We start from the raw sequence: 14,696 nt of genomic DNA, 5'->3' as shown, positions 1-14,696 counted from the left end.
TATTTTGGGGGGCCCCAAAAAAAATTTAATGGAAGAAACACCTGGATGTACATTTCCAAAATATAAGATAAAAAGCAAATAAAATAAAACTTACACACAGCAACCGTGTTTTGTGTTGTGTAGGCTCCTATGATGTAAGTTAGGCATAGGCAACCTTCAGCCCTCCAGATGTTTTGGCCTACAACTCCCATGATCCCTAGCTAACAGGACCAGTGGTCAGGGATGATGGGAATTGTAGTCCCAAAACATCTGAAGGGCCGAAGGTTGCCTCTGCCTGATGTAAGTCATGGGCCCGCCTGCTCCCTCAAATATCACTGGTTTGCTCCTTTCTACATATAGGGTGCCTGCATTCTGTATCGACTGGTTGCATGGCCACATGTGCAAATGGCTTGAGATACCTATTGGGTCCATCAATTACCATATAGCATATATTCAACACAAAAAACAGCAACCGTTTGTTGTTGGCAAAGGACAGCTGGACATAGAAAGGGCCCCATTACCTTCAGGAGCTTAGGGCCTCATCAAACCGAAATCCGGTGCTGCTCCAGTCTTGCTACCTGCAAGGACAAGACTTCTTTCGGTGACCCCTGTTTTTGCTCGTATGATGCTAGAGAGACTTAGAACACCACAGCGACCGATGCCAACAGACATCGGCACACTTAGGGATCTGCAGAGTTTGCGCATCATGCATAACAGACCTCAGCAACTCAGCATTTTGGCTAATCTACTTTATTTACATATAAACACATTCAGAGCACTGCAACATGGCTCCCTCTCTTTCTAGCATCAGACAGCAAAGAGAAAAAGGACAACAGTCCCACTTCACAGAACACAGTAACACAAACATCCTGTCTCCGTCACTTCCCACTCTGTGGAATGAAAACATACACTGTCATGTGAAAGACAACAATCCCATGACTGCAATCACGGAGCAGGAATTCTAACATCTCCATGGACAGCTGTGAGTCCAAAATGACGCCCAGGCGGTGCACCTGGTCCTTCAGGGACATAGTTACCCCATTCATGACCAGGGAATCCTCCACCCCTGCCCCCCCAAAACAGTACTTCTGTCTTGTCAGGATTCAACCTCAATCTGTTAGCCACCGTCCACCCTCCCATGTTTCTAGCAGGCGCCGAAAGGATACAGCGAAGGCATCCTGCCTGATATCAATAGGCAGGGAGTTCCCAAGGGTAGCTGCTGCCACACTAAACGATCAAGTTCTTATAAATCATAGAATCATAGAGTTGGAAATGACCCCAAGGGTTTTGGGGGGTTGGTCTAGATGACCCTCAGGGTGCATTCCCAACAGTTCTATGATTCATCCTATATTTGTGCCTCGGATTTTTTCCCTGCCTAAGTGCCATCTATTTGTCCATAAAGATAAAGGTAAAGGGACCCCTGACCATTAGGTCCAGTCGTGGCCAACTCTGGGGTTGCGGTGCTCATCTCGCTTTATTGGCCGAGGGAGCCGGCGTACAGCTTCCAGGTCATGTGGCCAGCATGACTAAGCCGCTTCTGGCCAACCAGAGCAGCGCACAGAAATGCTGTTTACCTTCCCGCCGGAGCGGTACCTATTCATCTACTTGCACTTTGATGTGCTTTTGAACTGCTAGGCTGGCAGGAGCAGGGACGGAGCAACAGGAGCTCACCCTGTCGCTGGGATTTGAACCGCCGACCTTCTGATGGGCAAGCCCTAGGTTCAGTGGTTTAGAGCACAGTGCCACCTGCGTCCCTACTGAGATCCATTTAGTTCCTTCTGGCCATCTTCTCCAATCTTTAAGGCCATCCTAAATCCCGATTCTGTCTTCTGCGGCCTTAGCTTCCCCTCCCAGTTTGATACCACCTGCAAATGTGATGAGCATCTTCTCAATTCCTTTTATCCAAGCCGTTTATAAAATTGTCGTACTACACTGGGTCCAGGAGAGAGCCCTGCAGTGCCCCTCTTCTCCTCTCCCCCCCCCCCAGAATGATGAGGAACCATCCGTGAGGATAATAATAATAATAATAATAATAATAATAATAATAATAAAAAAATTTATTATTTATATCCCGCCCATCTGGCTAGGTTTCCCCAGCCACTCTGGGCGGCTTCCAACCGAATATTAAAAGCAATACAGCATCAGACATTAAAAACTTCCCTACACAGGGCGTCTTTTAAAAGTAAAATAGTTGTTTATTGCCTTGACATCTGCTGGGAGGGCGTTCCACAGGGCAGGCGCCACTAATAATAATGATTAAAAAAACAGCAATTCTGCATTTGCAAAGTTGAGGAAAGAGATGCATGAATGATGTGAGGGTGACGCTCTCCCTTTTTCTCTCTCTCTTCCAGGCGTTGGAAACTCCTGTTCTGATGGTCTCCTTCACATGCACGGAAGACGGCTTCTCGCCGGTACAAAACATTGCATTTTATTATTTTATTATTTTATTAATTAGGCATTCCTACGTCCTGGGCAGGATGTTAAAACTCCCTTTTTCAAGCTCAAGTTCCTTTGGCATCTCCCGCCCAGTCTCCTGCTTAGCATGGCTCTGGCTGCTGCTTACAAAGTGCTTTACGGCCCTGGTTTTGCTGATCTCGTGCACACCAGCCCTGCAAGGCAGGCCACAAATGTTTCCAAGGGGAATTCGAGCAAGGAGAGCCCTTTGCAATCCTGGAGGGCCACTTTCCTTTCCAGGCCACCTCCTGAGGGCCGCGGGCTGCCGTGGGCGGGGCAAAAGGCAAAAGGGGTGGGGCCACAAATGCAAATTTTACCTTTATAGGGCTTCTACACAAACTCGCACTCGCACCCGGGTGAAGGCTGAGTCCTGTCCCCGAAACAAACCTCCCTCTCAAAGTACTGCTGTCATCATCATCATCATCATCATCATTTTCCCTAAAACTCTGTACTTTATTTATCTCTCACACTGACAGCTAATCAAACACATTCCATCATAACAATGTGTAAAATTCAATCTTCAAAATCAGTTGTTGTTTTTTTTTTAAAAAAATTACAATGTATATTCATGAGGTGTCCACAGAATGGTTTCATAATAATTTTTTTTTAAAAAATGATGAACTTCTCACAATCCTTCAAAATTAATCTAAGACTATACATGGCTCACTCTCCTTTGTAAATTATTATTATTAATATCTCGTGCTGTGAGAGTCTAGGGGTCCGGAAAACAATGCGATTAAAATCTGAGGGTGATGGAGATTCTTTTAAAGCAGGAACACACCCCTTGAAATGGCCGAGAATCTTGGGAACTGTAGTTTGTTAAGGATGCTGAGAGCTGTTAGGAGACCCCTGTTCCACTCACAGAACTACAGTTCCCAGCATGCCCTGGGAAGAAGGCTGCCTCTGGGGCTGTCGCTCTGGGAGGGTTGCCCTAACCCTCTGTATCCTCAGCAAACTACAGTTCCCGAAATTCTTTTGGGGGGAGCCGTGACTGCCCAAAGTAGTGTTGTAGAGCTTTAAATGCATGGTGCGGATCCAGACAGTCGTCTCCTGTAGCTCTGGCGCCCTGTGACACTTCTCCCATGGAAAATGTAGCACAAAATCGTAAATTGAGGTCCAGGATCATCGGGGGACCCGCTATTGCGTTGCTCTCAGTGATCCCCGTCTCCGAACTCCAAGGCACAGTCCTCTCCCCACCCCCATTCTGAGGCTTTCTCAAAGTAAAGGAAGGATTGAACTCTAATTAATAAGAATACACACAGAGGCTTGAACCAGCAAGACTCTGGGAAGCGTGCGTATGATAATCTCGCTCTGTCTGTGTCTCTCTACCCCTCGGCCCAGGTCGTTTTATTCACAAAAGAACTTTTTACAGAGTGTTTGTAAGAACCAATCAGATTTCTTCTGAGCATTTCCACAAACCCCACATGGGGACAAAGTTAAACTACCAAAACTAATTAGGTACGGGGTAAACAAAGAACAGAACTACAAAGCAGAGCATTTGGCAATGCAGGAGGTGATAAACAAGCAATATACATGATAAAAAGGATGGCCAGGAGGACAGCGATCACTATCACCTTCATGTGAGATCTGTTTCCTGGCCCTAAGATTAACATCCTAAGATTAACATATCAGAAAGCTACTTCAAAGAAGCTGCCCACTGTCTTTATGGCCCAGGAGCCTGCCTGTCTAAGTGTGTACATGACTTGTGAAGAAAGAGAAATGGAACAGGGATGCAGAGGTGTGGATTGATCAAGAATCATATCAAAATACAGTAGTTTAAACCCAGTCAACGCGATGCTTTCATTGCTGACACAGATGGCTTACTCTATATTTGTTATAATTCCTCATAGCAATCCCACCTGATCACTACACTATTCCTCCCAGCAAAGGGAGCTATAGTTTTCCGGGGCAGGCGGCGCTCAAGGGAAGCCCCTCACAACACTCTCTTCTTCCCACGCAGGCTGAGTACAGGATCATCGTCCAGGTGATGAACGAGAACGACAACAAGCCGCGGTTCCAGGAGGACACCATTTTGACGCAGAATATTAGCGAGGTGAGCGCCTGGCGCCCGGCCAGGACTGGAGGGCCCAGGAAGACCCCGGGCCCTTCTCCAGAACAGGGGACCTGAGAGGGGAAATACCAAGCTTAAGGAAATATCTTAAGGTCCATGAATAACCATAGTTTAGAGGTCCCTAAGGAAGTCAGACTATCCTCCACCAGGGCTAGGGCCTTCTCAGTGTTGGCTCCGACCTGGTGGAATGCTCTGTCCCAGGAGACCAGGGCCCTGCAGGATTTAACCTCCTTCTGCAGGGCCTGTAAGACAGAGCTATTCCGCCTGGCCTTTAATTTGAATTCAGCCTGATATTTTATTCCCCTTCCTTCCCTCCCCCTCCCCTTCTTATGAAGATTACTTGCTCTGGGATCCCACAGCTAATTCTCCCCTGGTCTCCTCACTGGCCCAAGTAGGACTAGCTTAGCCAGCTAGCCCTGGTGATCATCTAATGTTTACTGGATGGATTTCCCCCCTAAACTGATTTTTGAATTCTGAATTTATTGTTATTCACGTTTTATATTGTATTTTATGCTGCTTTTTCTTGCATCAATTAAGTGTTTTAAATTTGTTGTTAGCTGCCCTGAGCCCGGTTTTCTGAATCGGGAAGGCTGGGGTATAAATAAATTATTATTATTATTATTATTATTATTATTATTATTATTATTATTCCATTTTATCTTCCCAACAGCCATGCAAGGCAGGTTAAACTGAGCGATATTAGTGACTGGCCTGAGGATATAGAGGGCAGAAAGAGCTTCACCCCACTCAATATTTTGAGGCAGGGGGCTGAGACCCTTCACCCAATATTGAGGGGGCCATCATCTCCATCACCCCTGGGCAGGCGCAGGTGTGCCAGGTGAAGGCAAGCGGCTTAGAGGGTGATTTTCGCCCTCCGCGGCCCCCGCCGTGATTGCCAGAGCATCCTGGCAGGCATGGCCCAACCGGGGGTGGGGGTGGCGGCAGAGCTTTGTGCTTGTGACATCATCAATGTGCAACAGCCGCTGCCCCCCACATGTTGGGTGCAACTTGGTGCGCCGGCCTGAGGTCACCCAGTAAATCTTTGATAGCGGCGTGAGGATTTGAACCCGGGTCTCCTTGGTCCTCAATGCACAACTTAACTGCTAAACTGCGGTGGAAAAGGCTAGTCCTGAGAAACCTGATGTTTCCCGTTCCCAGTGGGCAGATGAGACGTCACTGGTGCCCTTGCATTTGAGGGTAGCCAGCCTGGGTACCGTATTTTTCGTTCCATAAGACGCACTTTTTTCCTCCTAAAAAGTAAGGGGGAATGTCTGTGCATCTTATGGGGCAAATGTGTGGCTCCCTTTCCGGCCCCTTGCCCAGGCCTCCATTGTTGAATGTTCTGCGGACGGAGGCTGCTTGTTTCCCCAGTGACATGGGGCTGGCTGATTAAATTGTCAGTCTGGAAACTGTAGAAACGGCTCCCTTTCCTTTCCTAAAGAAGCTGCACAACTGTGAGCTGATCCCCACAAAAATGGGGCTTTCCCCCTTTCCTTCTCTAAAAACTAGGTGCGTCTTATGGAGCGAAAAATACGGTATGTTTTATCCCCATATCCCAGGAAGGATGAAAGAGTCGGTAAGGAGGATTCCCCCCACTAGGCCTGACTTCCCGCCTAACCCTGCTCTCCCCCCCTCATCCCCAGCTGGCCGCCCCCCACTCCGTGATCTTCAGCACCCAGGCGGAGGACGCCGATGGCGACACTCTCATGTACGTGATCGACGGCACGTCGGTGAGTCCTCTCCCCAAGACCACCGGGAGGAGGAAGATAAACTTTTAGTTGGGCCTGGGGATTACTTTAATTTTAGTATAAATGTTCTGGATGTTGGGCAATAGGGGCAGTACAGGATTCCCTTTGGTGTACCGACCTCCCAGCTGCACCAAAGACCAGGTGTGCAGCCTGTGGGTCATTTTGGACTCACAGCTGTCCATGGAGGCGCAGGTCAATTCTGTGTCCAGGGCAGCTGTCTAGCAGCTCCATCTGGTACGCAGGATGAGACCCTCCCTGCTTGCGGACTGTCTCGCCAGAGTGGTGCATGCTCTGGTTAGCTCCTACTTGGACTACTGCAATGCGCTCTACGTGGGTCTGCCTTTGAAGGTGACCCGGAAACTGCAATGAATCCAGAATGCGGTAGCTGGACTGGTGACTGGGAGCGGCCACCAAGACCACATAACACCGGTCCTGAGAGATCTGCATTGGCTCCCAGTACGTTTCTGGGCACAATTCAAAGTGTTGCTGCTGACCTTGAAAGCCCTAAACAGCCTTGGTCCAGTAGACCTGAAGGAGCATCTCCACCCCCATCGTTCAGCCCAGACACTGAGGTCCAGCTCTGAGGGCCTTCTGGCAGTTCCCTCCCTTCGAGGTTACAGGGAACCAGGCAGAGGGCCTTCTCGGTGGTGGCACCCGCCCTGTGGAACGCCCTCCCATTAGATGTCAAAGAAATAAACAACTATCTGACTTTTAGAAGACATCTGAAGGCAGCCCTGTTTAGGGAAGTTTTTAATGTTTGATTCTTTATTAGGTTTTTAGTATTTAGTTGGGAGCCGTCCAGAGTGGCTGGGGAAACCCAGACAGATGGGCAGGATATGAATAAATCACTACTACTACTACTACTACTACTACTACTACTACTACAACTATTATAGGCAGAGCTAGAATTTTTGCAACCCTGCAACTTGTGCCAGGTTTACGTTCCGGGGGCAAAATTGCACTCTGGGCAAACCCCTGGAAATGCCTCTATGTGACTATCCCTGCCTTACTGGGCTGTGGGAATCACAGAACTGTAGACTTGGAAGGGACCCTGAGGGTCATCTAGTCCAACAACCAGGCCAGGTCATGCAAACCAGGGCATGGAGAGAACTTTTTAAACCCTACCACCTTTCTCAGGGAAGGTTGCATGAGATCTCACTGGGCCAGTGCGAGATGTCGGGCGGCCCCTTCTGACTGCTCCCTGCTCCGTTGTTTATGCGCTCATTTCCCCACCAAGCAAGCAGAGCGCAACCGTATCAGTGAAAAGGTTTTGGGTCTCCTTCTGTCTGCTCTGGCGCCACCTGCTGTTCAGCTCCCAACCTTCCGTCCTACCAGCACCAAATGCGTCGCCAGCAGCAAAAGAAAAGCGAAGGCGTTGGCACCATTTTGTGCTGGAGCCTTGGCTGGGTTGGCCGCTGCCTGGCCCTCGCTCGGCCAGAACCGTGCGGCTGCAGTGCACCTGCCCATCCCTCGCTGACCCCCTTTGCTCCATGGCAACGCTGGTGTGGGCGTCGGATTAGCCGGGGGGAACCAGGACACCTAGACCTGGCCGTGGGCGTAGATTACGGCCAATACCTCTGCGGGTGGAGGAAATGGATTTGCGGGGCAAGGGGTGAGCGGGCGGGAGAAGCGCCTTTGGGAGAGGGGACCCGGAGGGATGCCGGGCTTGCCAGCCTCTGTGGGCATCTGCCGTGCCAGCTGTGTGGCTACCACCCCTGCTTGAACTTCCAGGCTGACGCCAAATATTTCCGGATCGACCTGCCCAACAGCGGGAGGATCGTGCTGGGCAAAGCGCTGGATTTCGAAACCAAGAGACACCTGGAGTTTGTGATCCATGCTGTGGTGAGGAGGGGAGCGGGGGCATGGGGGGGCTATGGGGGCACCCACAAGGGCCGAATCCTCTCTTCGCTGGTGCCCCTCGCTGCTCCCACACACCAGGATGCCAGCCAGTGCCTGTGTTCTCAGCACCTCGTAAGAACATGAGGAAAAACCTTCCGGATGAGGCCAATGGCATGCTGTTCTCACAGCGCCTAACCAGATGCCTTTGGGGAGCAGACTTCGAACACATTATTCTTATTCTTATTAATATCCCACCCTGAGGCCCCAGGCTGGCTCACAAGTTTTTGAACGTTAAAATGTTAAGACCAGTTTAAAATAACTTGCAGTTACAGAAATAAAATGGGTTCTAAAAACATATACAGTGGTACCTCGGGTTACAGACGCTTCAGGTTACAGACTCCGCTAACCCAGAAATAGTGTTTCAGGTTAAGAACTTTGCTTCAGGATGAGAACAGAAATCGGGCTCTGGCGGCACAGCGGCAGTGGGAGGCCCCATTAACTAAAGTGGTGCTTCAGGTTAAGAACAGTTTCAGGTTAAGTACGGACCTCCTGAATGAATTAAGTACTTAACCCGAGGTACCACTGTACAGTCATACCTCGGGTTACAGACACTTCAGGTTGGGGTTTTTTGGGTTACGGACCGCCAAAACCCGGAAGTACTGGAATGGGTTACTTCCGGGTTTCGGCAGTTGCGCATGCACAGAAGTGCTAAATTGCGCTTTGCGCATGTGCAGAAGTGCTGAATTGCAACCTGCGCATGCGCAGATGTGGCGCTGCGGGTTACGAACATGCATCCCACATGGATCATGTTTGCAACTTGAGCGTTCACTGTACCTGAAGGTTCAAAGGCCAGGGACAAGTGTCTTCAGCATCCTCCAGAACCTGTGCAATGAAGGTGCCAGACGTGCCTCTGTGGGGAGGGAGTCTCTTGGCTTAGGGGCCACCACAGAAAAGGCCCTTTCTCCCAGGCTACCATCCTGAGCCTCTGAGGATGGAGGAACTCTCAAGAGGTTCCTCTCTGGCGCCTGAGTCATTTCGGGCTTTAAACATTCACACAAGCACCTTATGAGAACGTAAGAACGGTTTTGCTCCTGCTCTGGGATGCAGAACCCGAACCCATGGCTTCAAGTTACAAAAAAGTCAATTCAGGGTAAACATCAGGAAGAACTTTCTGACGGTAAGAGCTGTTTGTAACCAAACCAACCCCTGTGTTGCAAAGAGAACGTCAGCAATGTCTAGGCAACACGATGGCTACGTACATATGTAATAGATCTTTATAAAATTCCTTCAAACCATAACAAGTACAAAATGAAATCTTTAGTCTCGAAGTCTCTGGAAATCTTCAAATGAAGCGAGGTACCAGACTTTGTACGATGAAAGACAAGCTGTGAAGCTTTGTGTATTCAGCAAATACGATGTCCGACACTGAACAGTGATTCCGGATATTGACTACTGTTTCGTAGAATTCTTCATCAGCAGTGACTACATTATTACATGAGCATTGTTCCACAGCATTTGATATTTTCATTTACATACATTCATTCGAAATATGATGGGTTTATGAAGCAATTCTATATCCTCCCACTACGCTGACGAAGAATTCTACGAAACAGTAGTCAATATCCGGAACCCTGGTAAAAGTAAAGGGACCTCTGACCATTAGGTCCAGTCGTGACCGACTCTGGGGTTGCAGCGCTCATCTCGCTTTATTGGCCGAGGGAGCCAGCGTACAGCTTCCGGGTCATGTGGCCAGCATGACTAAGCCGCTTCTGGCGAACCAGAGCAGCGCACGGAAATGCCGTTTACCTTCCCGCCAGAACGGTACCTATTTATCTACTTGCACTTTGAGGTGCTTTCGAACTGCTAGGTTGGCAGGAGCAGGGACCGAGCAACGGGAGCTCACCCCGTTGCGGGGATTCGAACCGCCAACCTTCTGATGGGCAAGCCCTAGACTCTGTGGTTTAACCCACAGTGCCACCCGTGTCCCACAAATCTGGGACCTCGCTTCATTTAAAGATTTCCAGAGACTTTGAGACTAAAGATTTCATTTTGTCCTTGTTATGGTTTGAAGGAATTCTATAAAGATTGTCTATTGCGTATGTACATGGTCATCGTGTTGCCTGGACATTGCTGATGGTAAGAGATGTTTGGCAGTGGAGGTTTTTAAGCAGAGGTCGGGTGGCCACCTGTCCTGGATGCTTGAGCTGAGATTCCTGCATTGCAGGGGGTTGGAATAGATGACCCCTGAGGGTCCCTTTGAACTCTCTAATTCGATGACTCCAAGACAAGCCTTCTGGATCAGGCCACAGCCCATCCAGTCGGAAGCAAAAGCCGGAAGAGCAACCCACACAAATCAGACGCCTATGGGAAACTCGCAAACAGGATCCGGCCGCAATAGCCCTCTCCCTTCGTGTGGTTTCCAGCAATTGGTATTCAGAAGCATTGCAACCTCGAACTGCAGAGGGATTGTGGAATTGTCGAGTTGGGACCCCTGAAGGTCATCCAGCCCAACCCCGTGCAATGCAGGAATGAGAGCACAGCCATTGTGAGCTTTCCCTCACCCAGTCCTCTTTTAATGCCATTCCTGTGGCAGTGAGTTCCACAGTCTGCGCTCCACGACGAAGGAGACTTCCTTTGGTCCGCTGCCAGCCAGGCAACCACGGGGTGACCAGGGCAGCCTTCACCAAGACGGCGCCCTCGAGACGCACGTGCTGTCCTGGGCAGAGACGTCAGCCGAAACGTCTGGCGGGCACCAGGTTGGGGCAGACTGTCAGACGGTTCTCGCGTCCAACTGTGGGAATCGCCGCTGAAACCAAAGAGACGGCAGAGAGCGAGGCTTTTCGGAGAGACCAGGAGGCTTTTCCTTGTGGGCAGCTATTTTCAGGCACCCCCCCCTCCCCGCCGCTCGCCGGCTCATTAACAGCCGCCTGGGCCTCCCTAAGCTGGCTAATTGGGGGTGACGTGATCCTGTCAGCTCCCCCCCTTCAGGGCTAATGGCTTAAATCTCTCTCCCCTTCTTTTAATTTCCCTAAGAGGGCTAACGTCAAGCGGCAATTCGCTACATCCATAGCTGGCCCCCATCCCCTCGTGGCCCCAGGAATGCCAAGAGGAGCCCCCCGCCATCTGTACGGCTCACCCCCAATTTGCCCAAACGGCACATGCCCCCTGGTTTCGTGCCAGCCCTTCTGCATCGCCCAAACCTGCCCCACAAGGCAGATTTGGGCTGCTCTCCAGGTGGCAAGGTGCCCAGCGCCACTGTCCCTTGCACGAGGTCTGTCCTGCTCCCACTCCCGCCTCTTCCTCCTTGCCCTTCTTGCTGGTTTGCTTCTGAGCCGGGTGCCCTTCAGGTGTGCCCTGGGGCAGCCAACCCACGGCACGTGCCCGCAGGTGTGTTATGGGCTCTGCGGCTCAACGCCGGGGCTTCCGTGTGACGTGTTCGGAGAGCATTTGCCGCGATTCGTTTGCAGGAAGCTGCTTTGCTGTTCAATGAGCATTCGTTCTGATTTTGTAGAATCAGTTGGAAGGGACCCCAAGAGTCATCTAGTCCACCTCCTTACAATGCAGGAATCTCAGCTAAAGCATCCAGGACAGATGGCCATCCAACGTCTGTTTAAAAACCTTCAAGGAAGGAGAGTCCACCACCTCCCAAGGGAGACCGTTCCCACTGTCAAACAGCTCTTACCGTCAGAAAGTTTTTCCTGATTCTCCCCAAAGCCACAGGTTCGAGTCCTACCACTGCATGGTCAGAAGACCTCAGAGCTGTTTACAAAAATTGCATCCTGCTTTCTTTTGCTCCCATTTTGCTTTACCAGAGTAGCTTTTTTAAATACAGTGGTACCTCGGGTTAAGTACTTAATTCGTTCTGGAGGTCAGTTCTTAACCTGAAACTGTTCTTAACTTGAAGCACCACTTTAGCTAATGAGGCCTCCCACTGCTGCCGCGCCAGCGGTGCACAATTTCTGTTCTCATCCTGAAGCAAAGTTCTTAACCTGAGGTACTATTTCTGGGTTAGCGGAGTCTGTAACCTGAAGTGTATGTAACCTGAAGCATATGTAACCCGAGGTACCACTGTACAGTCATACCTCGGGTTACAGACGCTTCAGGTTTCGTTTTTTTTGGGTTACGGACCGCTGAAACCCGGAAGTACCAGAACGGGTTACTTCCGGGTTTTGGTGATTGTGCATGTGCAGAAGCGCTAAATTGCAACCCGCTCGTGCGCAGACATGCCGCTGCAGGTTGCGAATGTGCATACCGCACAGATCACGTTCGCAACCTGAGCGTCCACTGTAAATAACAAATCATAATGGGTTCGAGTCCGAGCCTCCGGAACTTAGAGATTTTCTTTTTCCACGTGACTGCCCTTAAGATATTGGAAAATAGCTCTTATATCTCCTCTCAGTCTCTTCTTTTCCAGGCTTAAATGTACCCAGCTCCTTCAACTGTTCCTCATCAGGCTTAGTTTCCAGACCCTTGATCATCTTGGCTGCCCTCCTCTGTACACATTCCAGCTTGTCAACATCATTCCTAAATTGTGGTTCTCAGAATTAGACATAGTATTCCAGGTGTGGTCTGACCAAGACAGAATAGAGCGGGACTATGACTTCCCTTGATCCGGACACTAAACTTCTGTTGATGCAGCCTAGAATAGCATTGGCCTTTTTTGCTGCTGCATCACACTGTTGACTCATGTCAAGCTTGAGATCCACTAAGACCCCTAGATCCCTTTACCCATGTACTGCTAGTAAGCCAGGTGTCCCCAATTCTATGGGGAAAGCCAGCCAGATGGGCGGGGTACAAATAAATTATTATTATTATTATTATTATTATTATTATTATTATTATTATTAGATTGCTTTAAAAGAGGATTAGACAAATTCATGGAGAAGGAGAGGGTCATCTGTGACTACCAACCACAATAGCTCCTGCTTTGCTTCCACCAGAACCTGGAAGCCACAGGGTGGGAAGAGGGGTCTTGTGTTCAGATCCTGCTGGAGGGTTTCCTGTTGAGACAGCTGGTTGGCCCCTGTGAGAACAGGATGCTGGACTGAATGGGTCACTGGCCTGATCCAGCACACTCTTCTTATATTCTTACACTGGGGCGTTTAACCTGAGCTTTCTCTGCCCCAGGAAATGAACACGAAGGAAAGGTACAATTCCTCAGCCAGGATCCACGTCAACGTGATGGACGGAGACGACCAGTACCCCCAGTTCCTGCCGTGCAACTTCCTGTCGCACGACGGGGTTGGCGTTTGCGTCAGCCCCATCTACACCGCCAACATCACGGAAGGGGAGGTCAAGGTGAGCAGGGGTGTCTGGTGTTGAACAATGTGGTGCCTGCTGTTAAAAATGTGATGTTAATGGAGAAATCTGAGGGCTCCCTTGGACAAAAAACAAGGACACCAGCCAGGAATACCAGAGCAAAACAGCAGCCAGTAGGCTTGGTCTTTATTGAAGACTGTCACGACAGGACTCCCACCTTCCTCAAGGTGGAACAAGATGGAAGCCCCGAACAAAAGAGCCCCCAAACGTTTATTAGCTGCTAATCCCCATGTTAAAAAAGGTAAAGGGACCCCTGACCATTAGGTCCAGTCGTGACCGACTCGGGGTTGCAGCGTTCATCTCGCTTTATTGGCCGAGGGAGCCGGCGTACAGCTTCCGGGTCATGTGGCCAGCATGACTAAGCCACTTCTGGCGAAACCAGAGCAGTGCACGGAAACGCCGTTTACCTTCCCGCCAGAGCAGTACTTATTTATCTACTTGCACTTTGACTCGGAGATCTCGGGTCGTCGTCATCACTCATCTTTTCTTCTGCCTCCTCCCCCTCGCTCTCTGTTTCCTCCCTTGCCCTTGCCTCTGCTCCTGAACCCCTGACAGATGTGCTTTCGAACTGCTAGGTTGGTAGGAGCAGGGACCGAGCAACGGGAGCTCACCCCGTCGCGGGGATTCGAACCACCAACCTTCTGATCGGCAAGCCCTAAGCTCTGTTGTTTAACCCACAATGCCACCCGCGTTACACCCCCCCAAACTACATCACAGTTACATCATGAAAGGGGAGGTCTGGTGGCAGTAATCTGAGCATCCTGGACCCTGCCCCATGGTTCCCCTTGCCCTCCACCAAACACCCATCAAGTGTAACAAAAGAGACATTTACATTTCCCTGTTTCCCAGCCAAGTTCATCACACCCTCTTGTCTTCATCTGGGTTTGTTATTTCTGGAATGGCTACCTGTCTGGCACTCAGGTATCAGGATGCCAGGGATGATCACTCAGGCAGAGGGGCTGCTGAGCAGCTGAGCTCACATGTCTATAGGAATACCAGTGAGTTTTCCCAGTGAGCCAGTACATAGGTACATTTATCAGTGAATTCTTACATTTGGTATTGTGCAGCAGAGGCCTTTTGAATAGACAGGAAGAAACTATGATGAAGTGTTTTGTGGGGACAAATCACAAAAGTTACAAAAGTGATTGTGCTAGTTTTGGTAGTGGGCTGCATGTGCATGATATCTGCTGGAGGGGCAACCCCCCCCCCAATACATAAATTCCTGCAACAATGTGCAGGGCAGAAACTCAAACTCGCTCCCCTGCCCATGCATATTTCTCTGCCTG

General features: G+C 49.9%; 1 protein-coding gene across 1 annotated transcript in view; it reads left to right on the top strand.

The window, feature by feature from the left end:
* The window catches only part of LOC308457791 (cadherin-related family member 5-like), a gene marked incomplete at its 5' end in the record, with an annotated part of 89,134 nt that overhangs the window by 43,432 nt on the left and 31,006 nt on the right, over positions 1-14,696 (top strand). The window contains 5 exons of the mRNA XM_080971966.1: positions 2,331-2,390; positions 4,394-4,486; positions 6,148-6,234; positions 7,984-8,094; positions 13,219-13,389. Coding sequence (XP_080828092.1) covers positions 2,331-2,390; positions 4,394-4,486; positions 6,148-6,234; positions 7,984-8,094; positions 13,219-13,389 — 522 coding nt within the window. The remainder of the gene's footprint in view (positions 1-2,330; positions 2,391-4,393; positions 4,487-6,147; positions 6,235-7,983; positions 8,095-13,218; positions 13,390-14,696) is intronic.

This window comes from Podarcis pityusensis, assembly GCF_964106645.2.
Source record: "Podarcis pityusensis genome assembly, chromosome: 10".
NCBI classification, from domain to species: domain Eukaryota; kingdom Metazoa; phylum Chordata; class Lepidosauria; order Squamata; family Lacertidae; genus Podarcis; species Podarcis pityusensis.
This window is presented reverse-complemented; position numbering and strand designations above follow the sequence as displayed.